Here is a 26,071-nt window from a genome sequence, read left to right on the forward strand (position 1 = left end):
GTTACCTCCACCAGACTTGCAGAAAAACAAAATGCAAACATAAGGCGAATGGCTACTTCTCCAATATTTTCTAAGGGCCTCATCCTGCAATCCTAATGCAGGGCTGCATAGGGACTAGAAAATTGGGTTTAAAATTCCTCTCAGTGGGAGGAAGTTTAAAGCCCTGAAACACTCTGAACACTTGAAGTAATGAAGCTAACTACCACATTTCATCAAGAACTAAAAGCTGTTTTCTGCTCGTTTTGCGACTTTTGCTCCAAAAACTAAGCAAAAGAAACTGTGGTTTATTTTTATTTTAATCTCCTTGTGAATTATGCATCCCTTTGCAGTTTTGGTTCACTATAGCCTACACAATTTGGCCTCCATTCTCCTTTTCCTATGCGTTCAATAAGTCCCATAGATTTCAATAGGAATTACATGAACAAACAAAAAGAAGAATGGGACATGGTCTAATCACAGTGTTAACAGAGCAATGGAGAAGACAAGACGACAATAAAACATTTCTTTGGAAGATGGTTTCTCTTCCCATAACTTCATGTTTTTAAAATGTCTTTTTCTTTTTGCGCAGTGTTCTCTCTCACTGAACGACAAAGCTGTACACAACATACTATTGTAATAACAAGCATATGGCTCAAAGATCACTGTTGACTTTCTTGAATCTCAAATTAGCCTTTTTATTTAAAATACATGAAAGACATCTGTACACTCTTTCATTAAAGTAATTTTACATTTGTAACATCCTACGTATTCTTTTGGAACCATTTCCATTAAACTGCCAAGTCTGGGTTTGGACAGCAAGCATTTCCTTTGTAATATTAAAGGAGGAGTGAACTGCTGTCAAAATTTCTCTCTAAAAATAACCCTCTCTAAATTTCTCTCTAAAAAATAAGTGTTTGATAAAATAGATACTAGACTTGTCAGAACAGGAATATCTGAAGCTAATTTCAAATGAAAGAATATTTTATACTGAATCATAAACTAGATTTAAAAAACCCATCATTGTACTGTTCCCTTTCCTGCAGGGAAAGTAAAGAGAAAACTACTCTGAATTTCCATGCACAGAATACTGTAACATCTTGGAGACTTCTGAGTTTCCTAAATCACAGTTATGCAACATAACTATCATATCCTAAAACAGAGGACGGATAGTCCTGCAGCTGAATTTATTGGCTTGAATATGAAACACTCCAAAGAGATGGTTGACATGACTTCTAAATTATGCTTGGCAATTTAAAGCTACAGTGTGCAGTTTCCTGTTGCATTTGATAGAGAAAGCGGACATTTTACAAGTGCTTAAGCGAAATTTCTTTTTTCACATTGCTGTTTGTAGGTCTCATGTATTTAGCCTCAGACTGTGGAAACAATTTAGCAATTTAGTCCACAAGCAGTCCTACTGATTTAAAAGTGACCACTTATGGAAACAGATACTTCTCAACATGAGTAAAGATATACCATCTAGCTTGTAATGAATTTATCTGAATTAAAAAGAAATCAGCTTTTGAGATTTGTGAATTCTAATAGTTCACTTGAGAATCAAATGGAATAATTATTGTGGCTCAAAAAAAGATAGGATTTAAAGTTATGATTTAAAAAAAATGAAGCCAATATTGCGTTATGATATTCTTTTTTGTAGCTATGATTCCCTCAAGCCCTTTTCCATTATATTAAAGGGTTTACCAACATGACAAATTACTGCACATTTTTCTGTCTATCTGGGCAACTATTCCATGCACAGCTTTTCCTGTGTAGACATACCCTGTCTCTAGGTTAGCCTACATGAGCTAGTCTGAATCTAGCTAATGCAGGTAAAAATAGCAATGAAGATAGCACACAGTATGAGTTTCAGATCAGGTAGTACAAGCCACATATGTTCCCAGGGTCCATGATAGGCTTGTACTACCTACTCTGACCAGGAGCGGCACCAGTGTTTTTGGCACCCTAGGCGGGGTCCTTCTGCGCTCCCGGTCGTTGGCAGCAATTCTGCGGCGAGGGGTCCTTCCACAGCTCCCGGTCTTCGAGGCACTTTGGCAGCGGGTCCCGGAGCGAGTGAAGTACCTGCTGCAGAATTGCCACTGAACACCCGGAGCGCAGAAGGACCCCCCACCGCCGAATTGCTGCCAAGGGTGGCAAAATGCCGCCACCTCAAATCCTAGCGACCGCCTAGGTTGCCTAAATGGAAGCATCAGCCCTGACTCTGACACCTGCACTGCATTGCCTGCACTGCTGCTTTTAGCCACACTTGATGGAGTCAAGCTAGTTCAGGTAGGCTAGCTCATAAACAGCTTCTGCTGTACAGACAAATACCACTGAGGCTGCTTCCACATATATTTCAAGGGGAGACTTTTTCCCTGATCCAGCAAAGCATTTAAGCACGTGCTTAACATTAAGCATGTGACTAGTCTGGGACTATAGAGACAATGGTTCAAATCCTTCTCTGGAATAACTTTACTGACTTCATCAGGTTAAACCAGGGATTAATTTGGCTTGATGTTATTAGCATCAGTTAGGGAGCAATCTTTTAGATTGGCTTCATTTAAAATCTGGGACTACTCGTGTGCTTAAAGTAAGGCAGATACTTAAGTACTTTGCTGAATCATGGCCTAAGCGCATTAGTTTCTAGTTATGGGCGGGGGGGGGGGGGGAGACAGAAACACAAACTTTGGGTTCATCTTTCAAAATCCAGAATTCAATCAAAACATTCTGCCGGAGTTTGAATTGGGTTTCGTTCACTGACATAAATGGCATTGCTGTGTAGCTGTATATTAAGAGAGGAAGTCATAAAACCTTAAAATATTGACATTTACCAACAATTAAGGACAGATTTAGGCCCTTAATTGCAAACGCTTCACACTGTATATGAAATCAAATGAGACTGCTTGCTAGCTAATGCTAATAGCACTGAGCCAAATTCACCCTGGTGTAACCCAAGCAAGCCAACAGGGGTACACCACAGAAGGGTTTGACCCACTGAGTCTGTAGTACTAACTGTTCAATATTAAAAAAAACAGGTATCCTTCACCAAAGTTACAAACAGATTAAGCAGCCACTTTTCTACTGAAGTTTTTTCCTGTCACACAAAGGGTTAAGCACCAAACAGTATCTCTATTATTTCACTCATGACTCCATTCCTGATTTTCTGTTTTCTGGCAGCTGCTTACGAACTTACTAATAATGTGCGTCTTTGTTTGGACTTCTTAAAAAGGGGATATTCTCAAAGTGGAAGAAAGCTCAATTTATTTCACTTTGAAACCTGAGAAACTAGTAACATGAACCGTAGGTTGATTATAGAGCACGGTGATAAATAAAGGAAGAAGTTGTATAAATACGTGAAATGATGATGGTGGGAGAGAGTAGGAGAAGTCCTGCTTTGGGTATATGATCCGTTTGTGGTATCTTATGTCCGAGGGAAGCATGCATGCACAATAGGGTCTTTTCTTAGTTTGCATTCTATATCTTTCACTATTATTTGCAAGTTTTCCCTAACACACTCTTGGCTATTCTGAGGCGTCAAACAACCATCACCTGCCCACATCTCCCAGTGCCCCTCTCAGGTTGGAAGCTCTTCTCCTTAGCTCTCTTGTCTATAGTGAAGAATTGGTAATATTGTACCTAAGCATGAACTTAATTCTAATTAAGATTCGACCACCTGGAAGATGCTACCTACAATTAATTCTAGGTCTGGTGGGGGAAAAAATAGTGCCGTAGCTGGATCCTGGCAAATCACTGCAGAACTTGTTTCTATTGCAGCATATTTCACACATTCAGATGGCCTGTACAGTCACATTTGGGTTTTGTGTAACTTAAAAAAAAAAACATCCACAAACAGGAAGCATTCTACAATATGAGAAAGAGCAGCTGGTGTCCCTGACTGGAGGAGATCGAGGGGGGTGGCAGCCAGACCAAATGAAGCTGTCTCATTGGATGTGAGGGATGTTTGTGTAGAGAAAGAGAAAATGCATCTGAATTTTAGCTAGTGGGAGGGACTCTAGAATCAGCAGAGAAGTGGTGAAACACCCCACAGCACTAGCAGGAAAACTGGTGCTACCAACAATCCTACACCCTTCTCATGGCTTCAAACTCAGGATGGTGTGGGGACCAGGAAGTACGGACTTAATTCCAGATCCTTCTCCCAGTTCCAGCCACAGTGTTATACACCTCTTGAGATCTAATTGTTATCCCTATGACATTTCCCTGTCTTACAATTTAGGGCCTACACAAAGCCAGAGACTATAATAATCTGCTCCAGACATATACTCTCTCTCTGATTCCCGCCAGGAACAGCTAGGGACCCAAAGTTGCTGTTTCTGGCTGCTTCCACCATCTTTTGCTGTAGCTGAGGAGCATAGCCCTTCTGCTTCTAGGCAATTGGAATAGTGTCCTCCTAAATAATGCCAATGGATCCCCCTTTCTCCTGCTTTTAGGTATTTACATTTTTGTTGGAATTATATTTTGGGGGATTTTTCACATTAATGGAAATAGCAAAAATTAAAAAATATATAGGGCTAGTTGAAAGTTCTACAATATAAAAATACGCAGGAAAAACTTCCTGTTTGTGGATGTTTTTGTTATTACATTTTTGTCTATGTTTTTCTTCAGATGCGCGAAGCTAGACACTGCTGTTGCTGAAGAAACAGATACAGCTTAGTAAAAAATCAGAGTTCCACTAAAATATCCTAATTCAATGTATTTATTTTTTTACTATGGGACACAATAATTTGTTTTTAGTGGCATTAAAACAATTTATGTCTCTAGTGCTAGACTAGATGCTGGTGGAAAATGTTAATGGATGGAGCTGAGTGAACAGTTTGTATAAATAATGTGATGAATTCGTAGTCTGGCTAGTTGTGAATTGTCCACGATTGTCCTAAAAATTTTGCAAATGCAATTGTTATTCTAAACTATTTGCTATACAGTTGCCATGAATCATATTTGGTTTATAGATCATTTGCAAAAAGTTTATGGTGAGGATTTGATATTCAGAATTCAAACTGCATTAGTTTTGGTAGTTCTGAGTAGACATGTCACAGAGTGCTATTTCTGTTCCTTGACTTAGCTTAACTCTCAGAACCAGGCAGCCAATGAGAATAAAGATGTTTATGAGGATTTTTTAGTAGCCTGATCCCTCCTCACAATGTGCCATCCTGCCTCCTCCTCTCATGCATCCCCACAACCTTTGAGGGGATGTGTGCCTTAGGGGATGTCCTTGTTCTCCCTCAAGCAAAGGGACTACACCTGTGAATAGCCTCTACACAAAAATTGAAGGTGGAGAGAGTGGGATGGCTCTTTGCATGACTTCCACACTGCATACCCATGTAAGGGTCTGTCACAATCTGACTTAATTTACCAAAGACAGAGATAAGTATCCTGTAAGAAAAGTTTAGAATACAGATAAATTATTTCAGAATGGTAGCCGTATTAGTCTGTATCAGCAAAAAGAACGAGGAGTATTTGTGGCACCTTAGAGACTAAAGCATTTATTTCGGCATAAGCTTTCGTAGGCTAAAACCCACTTCATGTGATGCATGCAGTGGATAATACAGTAGGAAGATATATATGTACACAGAGAAGATGAAAAAATGGGTGTTGCCATACTAACTATAACGAGACTAATCAAGTAAGGTGGGCTTACTCCAGAGCTTGCAGTGACTATCACTACAGTGATGTGCTAGCAATAAAAATACCAGCTTTACAAGTAATCTCTATCCAGTCACTGTAGCCTTTACCTATCTCTCAAAGAATATTAAGAGCCAGAAGCTTTCTTGCATCACAGTTATAATTTCCAGCTCCACTGAAGTAACAGAAGTTAAATGATATTCTCTTAAATGCACCAAAATAAACATGCAAGTTAAATTAAACGGACCAAATTTTGCTCTTATTTACACTAGTATAAATCTGAAATAACTTCACTGAAATCAATGGCATTATCCTGGATTTACATTCATTTAATGGAGAGCTGAATCTGATCTCCTATGTTTGCAATATTACAGTTTTACTATGCCTAAGTCATAAGTCTGTTTACCAGAAAGAATGAGAGAGTGGTGAATACTAACCTTTCACTGTTTAAGGAGTCTTGAAAAAAGTTTTAAGTCTGTGCGGACTTTAACCAAGGTAAACTTTAACCTTCATAATCAATGATATAACCAGAAATTACTTATGTATTTATTTTATTCTTTTTATTTATAAGTTATGCAAATAACTGTGTACCTAAGGCGCTAAGTGCTTTTGACATATGTTAAAAAGACAGGCATACAAATAACCCCCCACCCCATCCAACCACCCCCTCAGCAATCTTTCCTCACCACCAAAAATGGAAAATCAAATTCATGACAATATCAGAAAGTAGAGCTAATCATTATCCTTATGAGGCAGGTAAAGGCATCAAGAAAAAATGCTCATATAAATTAAATATTGGTGTAAATTAATTGGAGGAAGTGTGAGAGTTTTCCTGATATGCCAAAAACTGTCTTTTCCTGACTACACGGAAACCCATCATTGCTGGTTTACCAGCGAAACCTTATCTCATCTCTTTCTATTCTATTCCATTCCATGAAGGTTCTTATACCATATTCATCACTGTAGTATCTGAGTACCTTTCAGCAGCGCATTAAGCAACATGACTAACAACTGTCACATGTTGTTTGTTCTCTCATCCTCTTCCCCGGGGGAGAAGCAAGTGCAGTGGAGTGTCTTGTTTTGGTAGATTGTTTTAAATTTAATTTTATTTCAAATATACATGTTGCGATTAGGGCTGTCAAGTGATTAAAAAATTAGTTGCAATTACATGCCAGATGTGCTAAAGATTCATATGTCCCTTCATGCTTCCAACTTCATGTCCTCTGGAATGATGATGACGGGTTCTGCTTGATAACAATTCAAAGCAGTGTGAATCGATGCATGTTCATTTTCACTATCTGAGTCAGATGCCACCAGCAGAAGGCTGATTTTCTTTTTTGGTGGTTTGGGTTCTGTAGTGTCCACATCTGAATATTGCTCTTTTAAGACTTCTGAAAGCATGCTCCAAATCTCATCCCTCTCAGATTTTGCAGAGCACTTCAGATTCTTAAACCTTGGGTCAAGTGCTGTAGCTATTTTTAGAAATCTCACATCTGTACCTTCTTTGTGTTTTGTCAAACCTGTTGTGAAAGTGTTCTTAAAACGAACATGTGCTGGGTCATCATCTGAGACTGCTATAATATGAAATGCAGGTAAAACAGAGTAGGAGACATACAATTCTCCCCCAAGAAGTTCAGTCACAAATTTAATTAACACATTATTTTTTTAATGAGCATCATCAGCGTGAAAGCATGGAATGGTGTCCAAAGCATGACGGGGAATGTTTATCATATCTGGCACGTAAATACCTTGCAATGCTGGCTACAAAAGTCCCATGCGAATGCCTGTTCTCACTTTCTGGTGACATTTTAAGTAAGAAGTGGGCAGCATTATCTCCTGTAAATGTAAACAAACTTTTTGTCTTAGCGACTGGCTGAACAAGAAATAGGACTGAGTGGACTTAGAGGCTCTAAAGTTTTACACTGTTTTGGTTTTGAGTGCAGTTACGTAACAATAAAAAAAATCTATGTTTGTAAGTTGCACTTTTAAGATAAAGAGATTGCACTACAGTGCTTGTTTGAGAAAATATTGTTTCTTGTATCATTTTTACAATGCAAATATTTGTAATAAAAATAATAATATAAAGTGTACAATTTGTATTATGTGTTGTAATTGAAATCAATATATTTGAAAATGTAGAAAAACATTCAAAAGTATTTAATAAATTTCATTTGGTACTGTTTATCAGTGCGATTAAAATGCGATTAATCACAATTATTTTTTTTAATTGAGATTAATTTTTTTGAGCTAATCGAGTGAGTTAACTGCAATTAATTGATAGCCCTAGTTGCTCTGCATTTATGTTACAGAAGGCAGGATCAAAGAAATGCTCCTTGCAATTAGAACAGAAGGAGGTAAGTGTTTCGATGATCCTTAACCCTTGACTACAATTGAGAATCTATTTGGTTTATCTTTATTTCCATCATCTTGCTGAAGAAAGATGAGTTACGTTCCTCAATCCAATGCACCTTGAAATCAATGGAAATCCTCCTTCTGACTTAAAAAAATGATGGGTCAAGCCCTTACACACTTGTAGCTCTCTCCTGACATCAGACCATTATTTTGTGATTATTTGGTAGACATCTTTACACAACAACATTTACAATTTCATTTCATTATATTTGGAGGCTCAAATTATTCACACAGTCAGGTTGCTTTCATTCACTTAAAAAAAAAGTGAAGCACTCAAATGACTTTAAATTACACTAGATTGGACATAGTGATTTAAAATTATTGGAGTGTTTCACATTTTTATGAGCTCCTGAGTTTGGAAGTGATTAGGGTTCCGGAAAGGCATGGATTGGGGCATTGCAGAAAATAGGAGAATGTTTTTTTTTAATTTTCTGAGTGTTTGAATTTGGAAATAATTAGGGTTTGGAGCATGTCCACTCATTAAAAATGAATAGCAGGACTCTCCCAAAATAAAAAAATTAGATCATCCAAATTGTGGTAGTAACAGTACAAGTGCCTTAACGGAGAGGTAAGAGCAGGCTTTAGTTACAACAGTGATGGGCACTATAGAGGAAGAGTCATTTTCTCTCAGCACAGCCAAAACGTGCCCATTGGTGTAAGGAGAACAAGCTGTGGACTGGAGACCTCACACTGTGGACAGCATCAGTGGCTCCAGAGGGGCCATCTGGGTGTGGCAAAGAGGTAGACATGATTTTGCCTCCATGTTTGTAGGAACTGCTGCAGTCTGGGGAAGAGCTGGCTACACTACCATTAAGGGGAACCTCTCCTGTATCCATCACTCAGAAAGCATGTAATTGACAGCATAGTGCCTCTAGAATCTGCCATTTGTGTGGCATGCTTCCTTTCTCTCCACCTTTCCAGCCCTCATTTTAAGAGAATAAACTTTTTGATTTAAAGTAGTCCTCCAAAATAATAAATCACTTCAAATCATTTTATCTTGCCCTGTAATGTGCATGTATATATAACCATGACTCTCAATGCCTAAAAAGGTTTTGCTTCTTTTCCTCACTATAAAATATTAGCTGGACAATTTTAGAAATCCAACTAATCAAGCATTTATTTATGTCGTACAACATGCACATTTGAATAGGCTAATTACTGCAGTGACACTTTTTAAGGAGTTTCCTTTAACAATGTTGTTAGATACAGGCCACACTGAAGATTTTATTTTCTTCTTCTTACAGAAGTTTCATCATCACTGTGGTGTATTTATTCCTGGAATTTCTCACCTTGTTTTCAGTATCACGTGATTGTGCAACATCTGCTCCGCATCTCAAACATGATCAGAGTACATGCGTCTGTGACAGTGGGCTAATGACTCACAGCACAACTCAGAAAAATGGCTTGTTTTCTGAGAAGCTATATCTTCATTTTAATTTACTAAGAAGTGACACATTACTTGCTACCAACACAGACAGAGTGGAATTCACAGGGTACAAAGAAAGGAACAATGTTTGCATTCATTTTCAGGGATAAAGTGAATTTATGGAACAGTGCCCTGAGATAAATTTTCACAAGTGAATTAGGCACTTAGCAGGCTTTCAGTGAGATGTAGGCTCTTAAGTGCCTATGCAAAACAAATGGGATTTAGACTCCTAGTCCTAGATCCTTAAAGGTATTTAGGCACCAAACTCCCACTAAAATCAATGGGAATTAGGTGCTTCAAAAACCTTTGTGGACCTCACACTCCAAACTCCTCAGCCCCACCCTCCAGCCCGGAGCTCCCTCCTGCTCTCCACATCCATCATCCCTAGCCCCAACCCAGAGCCCTCACCCCCATCTGGAGCCCGAACCCGAACCCTCTGCCCTAGCCCAGTGAAAATGAGTGAGGGTAGGGGAGAGCAAGCAATGGAGGGAGGGGAGATGGAGGGAGCGGGGCCAGGGCCTCAACGAAGGAGCAGGGGTGAGGCAAGGGTGTTCAGTTTTCTGCAATCATAAAGTTGGCAACCCTACCTGTGAACTCTTACTGGCATGAGCAAGCCTGAGTGGCGTCAACTGCACTAGCTGAGCATTGCTCACGTGAACACAAGTTTGCAGGGTTGGTCCCTTTTATAACAAGGTACAATTAAGAAAATTGAGGTATGCCTAAACTGGCACTGGAGGTATAAATTCCTGCTTGAGAAGACATACTTGTGCTAGCTCTCATCGAGCTAGTGTGCTAAAAATAGAAATGTCGCCACAGTGGCACAAGCAGGATCCTAATCAAGACGCTAGGAATATAAGTCAGTGGCTAGTCTGTCATTTTGCTTGCGCCATGGCAGCCACACTTCTATTCTTAGTGCATTAGCTTGATCACAGCTAGTGCAGTTGTGTCTTCTTGAGCTGGATTTTACACCTCCAGGTTGAAGTATATATTCCTCAGTTTCCTTCTTCCTGCGGCACATAAAGTTCATAAACCAACACACGTGAATGCTGAAATCAGGAAAAGGGATCATGTAAACATTTGCTAGATTTCTTTCTTTATCCATTAAACTGGCTTTTGTAGATATCACAAACCAAATTTTGCTCTGATTTACTCCACTGACTGCAGTGAAATTTACATAGGCATAAGTGGGCAGAACTGAGCCTGCTCATTTAAAATGGCTGGACTGTTCTCCTTCACATGCTTTATTGCGCCAAATTGTCATGATTAAGGCTACAATTTAATCATGGGTATTTTAGTAAAAGTCATGGACAGGTCACGGGCAAAAAACAAAAAAATCACGGCCTGTGACCTGTCCCTGTCTTCTACCATAAATCGCCTGATAGAATGTTTGTTGTTGGTGGTTTTAGATTTTTTTTTTTTTGGGAGGAGGGGGGAAGAGAGAAAAACACTTCTGCTAAGGAGGTTCCTGCCGCCAGCTGCATCGGCCGCTGCTCAGGCAGTCCTCGGGGCCAGCTGCTTGAGCGGTCCCAGGGGCCCGCAGCCCAAGGCCGCCAGAGCAGCAGCCAGTCAGGCTGGGTCAGGGGCTGGGACCACTCCAGCAGTGGCTGATGTGGCTGACTGCAGAGCCACTCCAGCAGCGGCCAGTGTGGTTGTCCCCAAAGCCAGCAGGGGTGGATCTAGACATTTCGCTGCCCTAAGCACGGCGTCATGCCATGGGAGGCGCTCTGCCACAGGGGGCTCCGGTGGACCTCCCGGTAAAGTGCCCCCCGTGGCATGCCACCCCAAGCACGCGCTTGGCGTGCTGGGACCTGGAGCCGCCCCTGAAGGCCAGCTGCTTGGGCGGCCCTGGGGTCAGCCACACTGGCCACTGCAGAAGTTACGGAGGTTGTAGGAAGTCACGGATTCCATGACTTCTGCAACCTCTGTGACAAACATGGAGTCCTAATCATAATCCATCACCTGAGTTGCGATGTCTGTGCAGAAACATCTATTGGTCCATACACAGCACACCAGTAATTGCCTGCACAAGTTCTTAATTCCCAAGCAGAATTTCATGTTTACATATGCAATTTTAGAATCAGGTTTTGAAAAAAATGGCACACAACATTACAGGCCAATATGCTTTTTTTCCATTTGCCTCAGACTATTGCGTATAAGTACTGAAAGAAATAAGATTAAAAAACAAAGATGAGTTTTTTTAAATCCACTTAGGGTGTTGGGACATTCAATTCCCATTAATATTAACTAATTACATTTTAATGAGGATTAAATGACCAGATCCCTTCAGCAGCCCTGAAAATCTCAGCGAAGAGTAGGAACCCTAAAAGCATTAGAACATGATATCTTTGTAATATGTGAGTTACATTTCAATCTACTGCTGAGGCTGAATCCAGCTGTTTTCGTTTTTTTAATTTAACATTTATGCAAGAAGATTGCTTACAAAAATAAAACTACTGGAACTGCCTGAAGTTACACTTTTTGTGGCTTTGATAAGTAAAATGATCGGTCTCTGAAGTGTATGATTTCAGACCCAAAGGTCAAAACAGTCACTTAGGTTGCCAATGTTAACAAAAATTAGTGGAATAATAAAAAAAAAATTAAGTTAATTTCCCCCTCCCCGTTTCTCCTCTGCTACCGCTTTATTTCCCTAGGAGTCCTGCCAGGTTAAGAAGACATAATACACCTCCAAAAATCACTAGTACAGTAGCAAGAGAATCCTTCCTTAGAAACAAAAATTGTTTCTTGTCACAGAAGAAAGTAAAACACTTACCAGGCATAACCACGAGGTAGGAAATTTTAACATCAATCAATCCCCCTGCTTCTATTCCCTTTTTTGAACATTTTGATCAGGTTCAAACTGCAGTCCTCTATATGGAGCTTTACTATGGCACCCCCCAGGAGGAGGGGGAAAAAAAAGCTATGGAGTTAATACATTTAAATCAGTAACTTGGGGAGAGGCCTTCGTAGGAAGGCATACTAATGCACACGGGAAGGGAAAACTACATGACTTTGGATCCACTCTGACCATCTCCCTCACCCCAAACATACTGCCATTCATATACCACTAGGCAGCTCCTTGAAAGCCACCCACCATCCATTCCTGCTCCTACAGTGGTTTGTAATGCAACTTGCCATGGGAGTAATTCACATGCACAGGACAGAAATATGACAACCTAAGCTTTGCCCTGTGACACTGAGCTCAGCTGCAAGAACACAAGGGTCTCAGGTACACAGAACCATCAATGAATGACTTCCATCTTGAGAGCTGTATGTAGCTTTCCAGTAATTGCAGGCAGGAAAGAGAATCAGTTAAGAAATAAAAAGAAAAAAACACAAGAATAAAAAAAAAGAAGAAAAACCACAACAGAAAAAAAGAATAGGAGAGCAGGACTTGTTATAATAGATCACATCAGGGGCCATCTAGTCCAGTGTTCTGTCTCTGACACTGGCCATTAACTGGTGCTTCAGAGGACGGTTCAAGTAATCATGAATTGGACAGTTAAGTAATAACCTGCCATAGGGGAAGGCTGGTGGGAACCACTACTGTAAATGAAAGTATTTGATGACTTCCAATGGTAAATCCAGATCTGGGAGGATTAAAGGGAAACAGTGGGATGAGGAGGTGGGTTGACATGGGAGTGGGTTGGGAGGGAGAAGGGGAGGAACATAAAATCCAAAACCAAAGAAAAACAAGTGTGAACATTTCCATAATAAAAGTTGCACTGATCTGTGGTTCAGTAACTGGTACACTAGAACTCAAGTCCTAACTAGGTGATTACTAAGCTTTTACTCAGCCCTCACTCATGAAAACTCCCATTGAAGCAAAAGGTAGCTTGCCTGAAGTGCCTTATGATTAAACCCTTTGTCTTTACATAATATTATTTCCTAAAATTATGAAGGGAACAAAATCCTTCTTCAGTACCTTTATAGTATCCATAGGCACGCCAGGCTCTGGAACTTTATCCAAGTAAGTGGTCAAGTCTTGATCGACATGTTCAAACACTAGTGTTAGTTTGGTCTCTCTGTCTGTTCGTGACACTGTGCATACATCAAATAACCTGAGAGGAGGAAAAGGAAAGAGGAGATAAGTTGACGGAAACCAGTGAAGCAGTACCTTGCAGCTCACACTTGTATGCTTCCATTTGCTGTAAAATGTGGAGCAAAGAACGAACTTTCCAAAGCAGGGACAGTCTGTGAGCTCTCGATGATTCAAGTGAAGGTCAATTATTTGTAACATCACATTAAAACTTCATGTTTGGATTCTGAAATCACAAGCATTACAACTTCACAGCATGATCAAAGAGCAGTAGTTAGGTGAGGAGACGATCAGTTCTGATCAAGGCACAACTAACGTTAACAGAATACAGAAAATGATTTGATTTTGTATACATGTTCTCTGCCTCCTGCCACATTTGCTCCCCTTTCATTCTTCTTCAAGAGGAAATAAGTCAATAGTGACTTTTTTGAGAAACAAAGAAAGGTGCTTTTATGCACCTATTAATTTCTTCTCACACCCCTCTAACATACACCATTACATGATTTGTCACTCAGTTTAGAATCACATTCTTCTTCTCCTCTGGTTTACAGAAACAGTATTTCTGCACCGATTAATCTTGTAAATTACTAAAACCAGGCGTCAGGAAATTGAGTTTATAAAAAAATTTTAATACAAAATACAGCTGCTAAGATATTCTTCCTGTCTCATCATTCTGAACACATTACTCTCTTATTTAAATCCCTCTGCTTTCTCACCCTCTTTCACAGTATCAGGTTCAAATTTTCTTCCCTTCATTGTCAAAGCTCTTCACAGCTCTCACTCTTCTTACTTGTCTACTCTTGTTTCTTAGGCCTGGGCTACACTAGTGGGGGGTTCGAACTAAGATATGCAACTTCAGCTACGTTGAAGTCCAAGTATCTTAGTTTGACTTACCTGGCCGTCCTCATGGCGGCGAGTCGACCGCCGCGGCTCTCCCTTCGACTCTGCTTATTCCTCCTACTGAGATGGAGTACTAGTGTCGATTCAGGGATCAATTTATTGTGTCTAGATAAGACGCAATAAATCGATCCCCGATACATTGAACACTACCCGCCAATCCGGTGGGTAGTATAGACGTACCCTTACTGATAAGCCTCCCAGCTCCTCTAGCCAGTGATCTATGTCTGCCTGTTTCTTGCACACATTTCTGTGCCTCCTTATATGGAATTCCTTCTGTATGGAATGCCCCCCTCTAAATGATATGGAGGGTGACTGTTTTCTCTTCTGTCAAACCCTTCCTCAGGGGCTTCCTCTGCCACAATCCCATGGGGAAATTATCTAATTACTGATGGCTTTCAAATGAGATGGGGTTATCTGATACTATCTTTTTAAACTATTTTTTAAAAATTACAAGCGTTATTTTTAAAAGTATAGATTTGATTGCCTTTCTGTGTGAAACATGAAACAAAATCATTCAATATATTTACCAATTAATAGTAGATTTTTTTTCTAAAATACACGTAATTGCTATTGAGAAAAAGAATATGTAGTTTGATAGGAAACTGATAACACTATTTTGAGACTAGTGGTGAAAATTTTTTTATTTTGAGACAAAGTTAAGATTGTAGGGATAAAATATGTATTTATTTTATACCCAATATGAACAACACACTTGTTTATTGTACGGGAAGTGCAAGATTAATGAGGTCCTTAATTAATAATTTCCTTACTCTTAGATCCAGGACTACACTCCTGATATGCTGGTTCCACACCAATGCCTACTGCACTAGGTCTGAGGTTCTCAAACTGGGGTGGTAGTGCACTCCCTCTAGGTCACAGAATATATTCTGGGGTGTGTGAGGAGCTTTAGCAAAAAAATTAACTTACTGCACACATTCAGAGCTGGGCAGCACCTGCTGGCCGGATGCCCAGCTCCAAAGACATTGCTGCTGATAGAGAAGTAAGGGTGGTAATACCATACCATGCCACTCTTACTTCTCCACTGCTGCTGGCGGCGGCACTGCCTTAAGCTGGGAGCCTGTGGATGGCCGGAGAGTGGTGGCTGCTGACCGAGTGGTGGGATGTAAACTACTCCAGACACAAAGAAGCAGGGCATGATCAAATAAGTTTGAGAACCACTGGACTAAGCCACAGTGCCTCTCTTCTAGTCCCTGAAGTTATGCCATCTGAAAAACATGGGTAAGAAAAATGCTTTGCACATATTTAGTGTTTTTTCATATGTAGATCTCAAAATATTTTATAAAGGTGGTTAAGCATTATTATCTCCATTTTACAGCTGGCCTAAATTCAAAGATTTGAACCAATATGTAAGAGAGGCAATGTGCGCTACTGGATGCTCTTATGGGTCTACCACTTCAGGGTTCTGGCCCCAGCTTTAATAAATATTGCCTAAAATCTCTGGCTAGTCACTTAAACTTGGCTTCTTAGTTATTCCATTTGGAAAATGGATGTCTTAGGCCAAAGATACATTTTGATGACGAATAATTTAACACAACCAAGAGTTTCATTTCCTTTCAGTTCTGAATAGTAGTCCTGGCTTGTTCACAGATAAACACTGAAAATTCTCTCTGTGATGCCCTTTATACCCCCTAACAGTTTTAATGACAAAAGATCATGTCTCATTTTCAAATATTGGCAATTTCTTAAACTGTTATTGTGCTTGAAAACTGCCTATTGCATGAGTCAGTGTAAAATTCTGTTTCACATTTTGTAGTGTATTACGATTTTGTTGGGGAAATCAAAGGACACAAAGAAACATCAGAGGTTTTGTAACAATTTCTCCTCCTTTTATGGTTTCAAGACGTTCCTACTCCATTTAAGCACAATGTTCAGAAAACCTTCTAGTTGGCAATAAGACTTAAAACTAAAAATGAGCAAAAGGCTTCTTTACTGGAGTTGCAAGAAGAATCAAAATCAGCTTTATAAGGGGACCGTGGAGGTTATCCCACTCTCCATAACCAAACTTACACATGAAGAATGGACATTACTGTCTTGCTTCTACAGCTCTAATAACCCAGGCCTCCATCACTGGAGCTCAAGGGATATTGCTGGTAACAGTTCATTAAAGAAAAATCATTTCTAAGCTCACTAGCCAATAGAGGGAATATATTCTCTCACAAATATATAGCGTCAAATCCTCAGCTAGTGTAAATCATTGTAACTCAGCTGACATCAATGGAACAACACCAGTTTATACCAGCTGAGGATATGGCCCTTTGCACCCAATTCTGTTCTAACTATAGAAAATGGCAAAATACCTCTTTTGACATCCATCAGATCAGAATTGTGCCCCAAAAGACCCACAACAAAAAATCTAAATAGGTGTTTTTTAGCAAAGTTATTAAATACAGCAAGCACATGAGTGTCCAAGGAGATTGAACTGTCTGGTAAATTTGAAGGAATAGTAACAAGTGGTTATGAATTGGAAGATGACAAAGAAACAGGGAAAAGTTAATATTTTAAATCAGGGTGATTTTTAAATGACCTACAATTTAAACATCATTTTGATTATTATTTTTTTATATTCTACTTTGTTTCCACAACAAATATGGCAGTTTTTAGATCACAGTATTTTCTGAGCCAAACTTATACGGGCTGCAGAATAGAAGCTTTGTGCAATTTTAACAGAGAGAGGCTCCGCCTCTCCATAAGAATCTTATTTTGACCTAATTAAACAAATGAATAAACATTCATCAGATGAACATAAGAACATATATTTACGGGGCTGATATTGGCTACAGCAGCAAAATCCCTGGAACAAATATTATTCTCTTTATAATTCCCTTAATTTGGCAATATAAAGAAGATGGATGCCTCTGTATAGAAAATAAGTTTTGTGAAAAGTAACTAACCATTCTGAAAAGCAAAATTCTCTGGTATTTGGCTGGAGGTTAATAATCTGTAATATATTTATATGAATCAATGTGGAATGTAGACGGACTGCCTATAACCCCAACACATGCAAACAGAGAGGAGCCAGACAGGTCTGAACATCTGAACATAAACACTGGAAAATATTTCCAACTGTATGATTACTTTGTGTTTGCTTACATTTACTTAAAAAAAATTAAAACACCTTTTTTTGCCAGGTATTTAATACATTGGCAGAACTTCCCTTTCAACCATTGAAGGGCTGTAATTCAGTTTGTTTGGGTTTTTTTTTAAACAAGATTTCACTGTATCAGGTGTAGAAGCAATGTATATTACTACAAGCTTCCTTTAGAGGGAAAATCAAATACCAATATTCTGTTTCATTTTTACCAATTATATTTAATTTGATCCTGGTATTCTAAATGCATGTTAATAGGTACTCGGCTAAGTTTAAGAACTGTAAGAATGAGGGGCAACGCTTGTTTGTCTATTAATCACTGTATGGAGTAATAATAATGCTAATATCTTGCACTTCTATGCCACCTTTCATCTGAGGACCTCAAAGTGCTTTACAGTTAATTAAATAAGACTAAAATCCCACCCACATCCCATCTGAAGGCAGTAAAGAGGATATAATTATTTCTGCAAACTACAAATGCTCCCTAAATAGAAAATTTTAAGCAGAGCTTGTTTAAGTCTTTGATACTATAAAAAAATTACATCTAGCTTTGCCTGTGTTAATTACCACTGGATGAAGATAGCTAGCACAAGGTACACCCTCTTGCTTGATAGCTCCCCTGTTAATGAGATAACCTCAATACAAATTATACCCTTCATATTCATTGTGAGAAAAGCATCCTTATGTAATTTCATAACAGTTGCCTTCTATTGTTAGGATTAACTCTGCCATCTAAACTGTAATTCTTTCAGGCCATTTCCTGATTATTTTTTCTATTTGACTGGTTACACAGCATCTCTGGCACAGGTTACAGCATACAGCTTTTTATTTAAAAGGTTACATTGTGTCCATAGAACTCAGTGGAGTAAATCCAGATAAATTAATACAAGATTTCCATACTGAAAACTTTGTAAACACAAACCCTGCCCTTCTATTGTACTTATAAAACAACCCTTTTCATTATTTGCAATGCCTAAATCTAAGATCCACTACAGGAAGTCCTGCAAGTATTTAACAAGAAGTTTGGCTGGAAACGGTTGAAGCGCTGATGTGCAGATCTGAATGAGAACACTATGAAATACTAGATGCCTACTGCAGACTTGCTTTTCAATGGAGCCAACTTTTGGAGTTAACAGGATCACCTAGGAAAGATTTATCAGCTATGAACACACATAGAGCTCTATTTTCAATTTTGATATTACATTATGTGCATATTTTCTGTATCACTACACAGAAGTATAGTTGTCTTTTTCTCCTTTTTTTTGCTCTGAGAATGTAGAAAATTTGAATGTATAGTTTTGCAGCTCTTCTACCACAGATTACATACACTATAGGGTGAAGGGAAACCCTCACACTCCTCTTATACCATTTACCACAAGATCCAACTTTGCAAGTGTAATCTTAATTGGTCTTTATTCTGCAACCTATACATAGGACCTGTAATTTGTCTTAAAAAGGAGAAGACCTATTTTATCATTTCAGCTGAAAACTGCTGCTTCTACTCTGGCTGGTACGAATATGGTAGCTGCCACACAATGTTGGAAAAGTGTAACCAACATTTTCTCACGAGCATCAAGAACCACTGGTGATGGAGGTCAATAGACACTTCAGTCAGAATCACCCGCATGAATCTGGGGCACAGGTGAGGACACCTGCCCCTGAAAACTTTAAAATCTTTTAACACAATCAGTTCTCCTGGCTCCTGTCAGGCATATATTGAAGTACAAGTGGCAAACTACCTAAAGCATAGCTAAAAGGAAGATGGAGAAACAGAATCTCATGGGAAAAGCATTTGAAGGACTATTTACATTATATATATTGCAGTAGTGCATAGGAGCCTCACTCATTGCGCTACATGCTGTACAAACACAGAACAATACGAAAAGTTCCTGCTCCAAAGACTATGCAATCTAACATCACAGAATTATTCTCATTATTTTGAAAGAATAACTCCAAGGCCACTTCATTCTTAGCTTATATATGTTAAAGAAAGAAACATGGAGCCATAACACGAGTGAGAGAAACATTTCAGAAGAGGGATGGGAGGTAATTAGTGGTGTGTTAATAGAATGCATTTTGGAGACTTCACAAATCTGGATTAAGTCACAAACGGAAAGAGCTTTATGGTCTCAACCTAGCTCCTAAAGATATTTGTCCATATGGAAAAAACCCTCATGCAATTTACGTATGATTGGCATTGTTTGCACAGGACCACCACAAGACTTGAATACCAAGAGTATTACAATACATGATTGAGGATTATTGACAAATATGTGTGAGGAAACCTGAATAGCTTTTGCTTTCACTACACTTAGCTCAAGCTAGTTCTATGAGTCTCTAACACCTGGTATCTAACCAAGATGAAAAAAAATATGACAGTCAGGCACCCATTGATCCCAGCTGTCAGCAGAAGCCTTAGATTGCCTCCTCTTCTGTAATATGGTAGCTAGTCAGTTTGCAAAAGCTTACTCTTAGCCAACAATAACCTCTTTGCGCCAGACAGGTATTTTAAGATGTACTTTTAAATAACCAATTTTCTTTATACCTCTGTGAGCAAAAGCTGAATTTTAGTTTTCTCTTTTTTTAAATAGAATATGATTCTGCTAACAGATATAAGAAGCGTATTGTAGTAAAGGTCCTTATGCCTGAAAAAGAGTACTATACAGCTGGACAAGAGAACTAGAGCTGTGTGCAGTGCAAAAGCCATGCTCAACAGAGCAAGCAAGCATGCGAGTGAACAGAAGTGAAGTAGAAGCATCATATTCTCATATGTTTTAGAGTCCTTTCTCCTTTCCCACTACATGCTGCTTTGCCTCAGTATTTGATGTTCACTTCCCCTAGTAAATGGTAACCAACTCCTCCATACCTTTGAATCAGTTTATATCTCAAGAGGTTCAGTATCCTTGTACAAAGGAACTAAACATACAGCGATGGGGAGAATACAAAAACAGAGGAAGGGAAGCCCCAAATGTATGGTCTCCCACGTTTCATCTTTGTCATAAATTTTTTTAAAGCACCTGAGTGACCTTAGGAATCTATGTCCTATTTTCAAAAGTAATGTAGGCACTTAGGCCCAAACTTTTAAAGGTATTTAGGTGTTTGTGCCCTCAGCATTGCAATGCCTAACTGATTTAGGAACCTACATCTCATCTTCAATATAGGCACCTGAGGCTACATCCAACTGTCAATGGGAGTTTAGTGCCTAACTGTCTAAATCCCTTTTGAAAATGAGACATACATATTGCTGTGCTGAATGTAACCATGCCTAAATACCTTTAAAAATTTGGGCCTTAAGACCCCAGGTCTCAATGCAAATCAAATGGACTTAAGCACCTAAGTGTCTAAGTCACTTCTGAAAATGGGACTTAGGTGCTTTTGAACATTTTACCCTTGACCACTTTATTTTCTGCTGCTCCACCTTAAGACTTGCATTTTGGAAAAGACTGAGGTAGGAATGATCTCCTCTCTCCCCATTCATTCTTAAGAGTCTTGGAGCTCTTCCAGGTGTTGATCACAAAAGAATAGAATAACACACCATCAGATATAATAAATTGACCTATATGTGGCAGGTACAAATGTTATACAGATTCATGTAAGTGACTGAGCAAGTTTTCAACCCTGAAGTCCTTCATTCATTAGCTGTTGTACTGAGATCAGAAAAGCTGTTAAGCAGAAGCCACTGCATGGCGCAAGTGAGGCAGTAGAACAAGGGTAGGCAACCTATGGCACACGTGCTGAAGATGGCACGTGAGCTGATTTTCAGTGGTATTCACACTGCCCTGGTCCTGGCCACTGGGTATTTTAATTTAATTTTAAATGAAGCTTCTTAAACATTTTCAAAACCTTATTTACTTTACATACAACAATAGTTCAGTTATATATTATAGATTTATAGAAAGATCTTCTAAAAACATTAAAATGTATTACTGGCACACGAAACCTTAAATAAGGTTGAATAAATGAAGACTTGGCACACCACTTCCAAAAGGTTGCTGACCCCTGCAGTAGAACCTCCTATTCCTATAGCTGCACTCCAAGAGGACTTGGACAACATTCTTTCTTGCAGATCGCTTAGTGAGGGTAAAGAGAAGAATGAGGTTAATAAGATGACAAGGTGATCACTTATCTGCAAGCTGAGCTTTATGCTGTAATTTTTTTCTTGCGTCTCTCCTTACTTCAAAAAATTATTTAAAAATGCTTACTTTTTACAAAAGATGTTTTTGTTCTTTAAAAGTGAGTGTTGTGTGTGTGTGAGAGAGAAACTGGTGCTCTTGAAAGTGAAGTAAATAGCACTGGCTAAAGTCTGATAAAGTGCAGGCAGACGAGGCAAGCTTTCAACACACAACTCTGCCTTCAGTCCTGACCTGCAAAACCCCTCTTCTGGGCCTCTCTTGAGCAAAGACTGCCCATGGTGCCAAATTGCATGGTGGTTTTATGTTGTAGACAAATGTCTGGTAGGGACTAAGATGAAACCACCAAACTAATTTTCACTTGCAACATAAGCCAAGATTTGTGCCCAAGAGATGAAAAGGCTAGTGCATTAATTCACTATGCCAACCAGTCCCATAAACTCTAACAGCTAAAGGTATTTAACTCCACAGAAAGTGTTTGACAAGATGGTCTCTTCACCTCTCTTGTTTACTGCACAATGCTGTCTTTTCTAGACCTGCTGCTGCTTGTTCACCTTCCCAGAGGATTGTTTCTAAGGGCCCAACAGAAGAGATGAGTCTTGTAGGACCTCAAGATTGCAAACAGTTGTCATAATAGGCCAGGCCCTCAATTTAAGGAGTCATTATAGCATTTATACGTTCTTCAGAATACAGGCCTCCTTTGCCAGCCAGTTATCAACTTCATCTCATCTGGAATTATTTTAAGACAAATGGCTTTTATTCAGGACCCACTCAGTCATACATTGAATTAGCAAGAATATCACCAAGGTCTGAGGAAAACAATATATGGAGGTTGGTATCATCAGCTGGCTGATGTTACTGTAACTCATAGCACCTCACACTCTCCAGTAGTGGCTTCAGATACATATTAACATGGGGGTGACAAGACTGACCCTTGTGGATTACCATAACTAATACACCAGAATCTCTCTGAAAGGAAGCAGAGTTGCTTTCAAGCGACTCCATCACCCCGCCAGGTCCCATAGTCAGTAGCATAACATGACCATCAGCTGGAAAGTCACAGACAGATTCAGTAATATCAGCTATGGATGTCTGACCTCTCTCTATTGCTCTGAGGAGACTCTCATCCAAGCAGATAAATGCTGTTTCACTGTTATGCAATAACAATACTGACAGCATTCACGAGGCCCCGGTTCAGCACATAAAGTAAAGAGGCTCTGATTCACCGGTAATGTATGTGCCTCTTTTATGAAATGTTTTCAATTTTTAAGAGTACTTTCCTCAGGGAAAGTTACATTCCTTTTTACATGTTTTCCATCCTTTGAGTTTCTTGATATATAAATAAAACTTTATGTCTGAATACTGATTATGTTTAATTCAAATGAAAGGAACTCAGAGATTACCCTTGAATCCCAGTTATGCCTAGCGTAATGAAGGACAAAATAAAGACCAGTCTTTATTCATTTATGATCCACAATCAAGCAGTTGTGTTACAAATTCCAAACTTCACTTTACATTTTATATTCAGCCAAAAACTGCAATATATAAGCTGTTTATCTCACTTCTGTACAAAAAGTATGAAGACAGATATAAATCAGGTCTTCATGAAGTTTGATAAGTTTAAATATTTTGGAGATTGATAATTATTACATATTCTCCAGTTGATCAAAATAGTGAGCCAAAAAAACCCCAACAACCTCCACTTGATACAGACTCTAGTCCTAGTATAAATCAAATGGAGTGCCCCAAGACTCGGTCCTGGGGCCAGTTTTGTTCAGTATTTTCATTAATGATCTGGAACATGGTGTGGGCTGCACCCCCAGCAAGTTTGCATATGACACTAAACTGGGAGGAGCGGTAGATACGTTGGAGGATAGAGATAGGATACAGAAGGACCTAGACAAATTGGAGGATTGGGCCAAAAGAAATCTCATGAGGTTCAACAAGGACAAGTGCAGGGTCCTGCACTTAGGACGGAAGAATCACATGCACTGCTACAGACTAGAGACCTAATGGCTAGGCAGCAGTTCTCCAAAAAAGGACCTAAAGGTTACAGTGGACGAGAAGCTGGATATGAGTCAACAGTGTGCCTTTGTTGCCAAGAAGGCTAACGGCATTTTGGGCTGTATAAGTAGGGGCATTGCCAGCAGATTGAGGGATGTGATCATTCCCCTCTATTCAACATTGTTGAGGCCTCATCTGGAGTACTGTGTCCAGTTTTGGGCCCCACACTACAAGAAGGATGTGGAAAAATTGGAAAGAGTCCAGTGGAGGGCAACAAAAATGATTAGGGGGCTGGAGCACATGACTTATGAGGAGAGACTGAGGGAACTGGATTGTTTAGTTTGCAGAAGAGAAGAATGAGGGGGGATTTGATAGCTGCTTTCAACTACCTGAAAGGGGGTTCCAAAGAGGATGGATCTAGACTGTCATTAGTGGTACCAGATGACAGAACAAGGAGTAATGGTCTCAAGTTGCAGTGGGGGAAGTTTAGGTTGGCTATTAGGAAAAACTTTTTCACTAGGAGGGTAGTAAAGCACTGGAATGGGTTACCTAGAGAGGTGGTGAAATCTCCTTCCTTAGAGGTTTTTAAGGTCAGGCTTGACAAAGCCCTGGCTGGGATGATTTGGTTGGGGATTGGTCCTGCTTTCAGCAGGTGAGTGGACTAGATGACCTCCTGAGGTCCCTTCCAACCCTGATATTCTATGATTATATGAAATAACCATGCTTAGTAATTTGTGCAACATTATATATAATATTTTGCATGCAAGAGTGTTTTGAATTACAAGTCCAGTCCTTAAGAAGCAGATAAAACCATCTTACATCTGTTACAACTTTGCTGGAACTTTTTTTTTAATTTTCAAGTCTTTCTAAAGTATATTGGGTGCTAAGCTCTTTGAATTTTTCAGAAAGAAAAGGAGAGAGAGACTGAAGAAAAGGGGAGCTGGAAATACAGAGAAAGCAAGAGAAGATATACCATATTATATCAAATGGAAAAAGGGAGCGAAGCGAGCAGGAAAAAGAAGGTAAAATAAGAACAAGAAAGATGCAAGTTTAATTATAAAATATATGTATTAAATAAAGAATTGACAACATATTACAATTAAATACACGGAGGCTGCTATTTTATTTCTTTAAAATGAATAGGAAGCGGCTTCAGGGTATTTGGCAAATTGCATATTTTATAGCCTGACTTACATCTCAACAATTCCACTCCCTTCCCCAACCCCCATCCGACCTTTTGAATAACTAATTTTGCAACAACAGGTACACTAGGCCTGATCCAACTCCCACTGAAGTCAACAGCAGACTATCCACTGATTTTAATTAGAGCTAAATTGGGATTATTAGCCTAGACCCCAACTCAGCAAAACACCTGAACAGGTCTTAAGAGGTTTGTTGAATCATTGCTCTAAGTGGTTGAGAGTAAGAAACAAAGATATACAATACCCGACTGCTAATTAATTTGATGGAAATATCTAGTAGTAATGACATTAAATCAGATGAAGTGTCCAGAAAAAATCCAACTTGGCAAATTTAGGTTATGCCTGACAACTTAGTTTAGTATAAATTTTTTAGATTTTGTAACAAGGAATTGTTTTTACAAAACAAAATAGGAATGGAATTGTCATAATTTCCTTAAAAATTCAAATTTTATAGAAGCATTGTTCTGCAATGTTGTGAACCCAATCACAAAAGCAATGCGACAGTACTGGAGTATTACAAAAGGAGACAGTCTAGAAACAAAAGATTATTAATCAGTCCAGTTTCATTTTCCAGGACAGATATGCAAAAAATAAACAGCATCAACACTGGTCAAAAAAAGTAGTAAACAGAAAAATAAATTCAATGAGACAACTAAGGAAATTTGTTATGATGATTTTTATTGTGACAGTGCCCCTTTAAATAATCTTTTATTTATTTGGAAGAGATCAATTACTATGTCAAAAAACATTAAAAACTAATACAAACACTGCATGGTTTATTGTCATCTCAATTCTCTATGTTTCTGGTTTTATTATTACTTATCATTTATTAAACACAATGTTCTCAGCACTCTAGAGGACATTGGAGTAGACCAGGGATAGGCAACCTATGGCATGCGTGCCAAAGGCAGCATGTGAGCTGATTTTCAGTGGCGCTCACACTGCCCGGGTGCTGGCCACCGGTTGGGGGGGCTCTGCATTTTAATTTAATTTTAAATGAAGCTTCTTAAATATTTTCAAAACCTTATTTACTTCACATACAACAATAGTTTAGTTATATATTATAGACTTACAGAAAGAGAACTTCTAACAATGTTAAAATGTATTACTGGCACACGAAACGTTAAATTAGAGTGAATAAATGAAGAATCAGCGCACTACTTCTGAAAGGTTGCCAATCTCTGGAGTAGACACAGCCCTCACCCTAAGCAGTTTAGAGCCCACATAAATGGACAACAC

The 26,071-nt window shown here is 39.0% G+C and overlaps 1 protein-coding gene and 1 long non-coding RNA gene across 3 annotated transcripts in view; one reads left to right on the forward strand and one right to left on the reverse strand.

The window, feature by feature from the left end:
- Positions 1-26,071, reverse strand: part of CDK6 (cyclin dependent kinase 6) — a 201,024-nt gene that overhangs the window by 138,318 nt on the left and 36,635 nt on the right. For both annotated transcript variants that reach the window (XM_050939664.1, XM_050939663.1), the window contains exon 3: positions 13,374-13,509. In XM_050939664.1, the coding sequence (XP_050795621.1) occupies positions 13,374-13,509 (136 nt within the window). The remainder of the gene's footprint in view (positions 1-13,373; positions 13,510-26,071) is intronic.
- On the forward strand, positions 15,478-24,734 carry LOC127044613 (uncharacterized). The gene is made up of 2 exons (XR_007772537.1): positions 15,478-15,626; positions 24,536-24,734. It is a non-coding gene; the product is annotated as an uncharacterized LOC127044613 (long non-coding RNA).

This window comes from Gopherus flavomarginatus, chromosome 2 (assembly GCF_025201925.1).
Source record: "Gopherus flavomarginatus isolate rGopFla2 chromosome 2, rGopFla2.mat.asm, whole genome shotgun sequence".
In the NCBI taxonomy this organism is placed as follows: domain Eukaryota; kingdom Metazoa; phylum Chordata; order Testudines; family Testudinidae; genus Gopherus; species Gopherus flavomarginatus.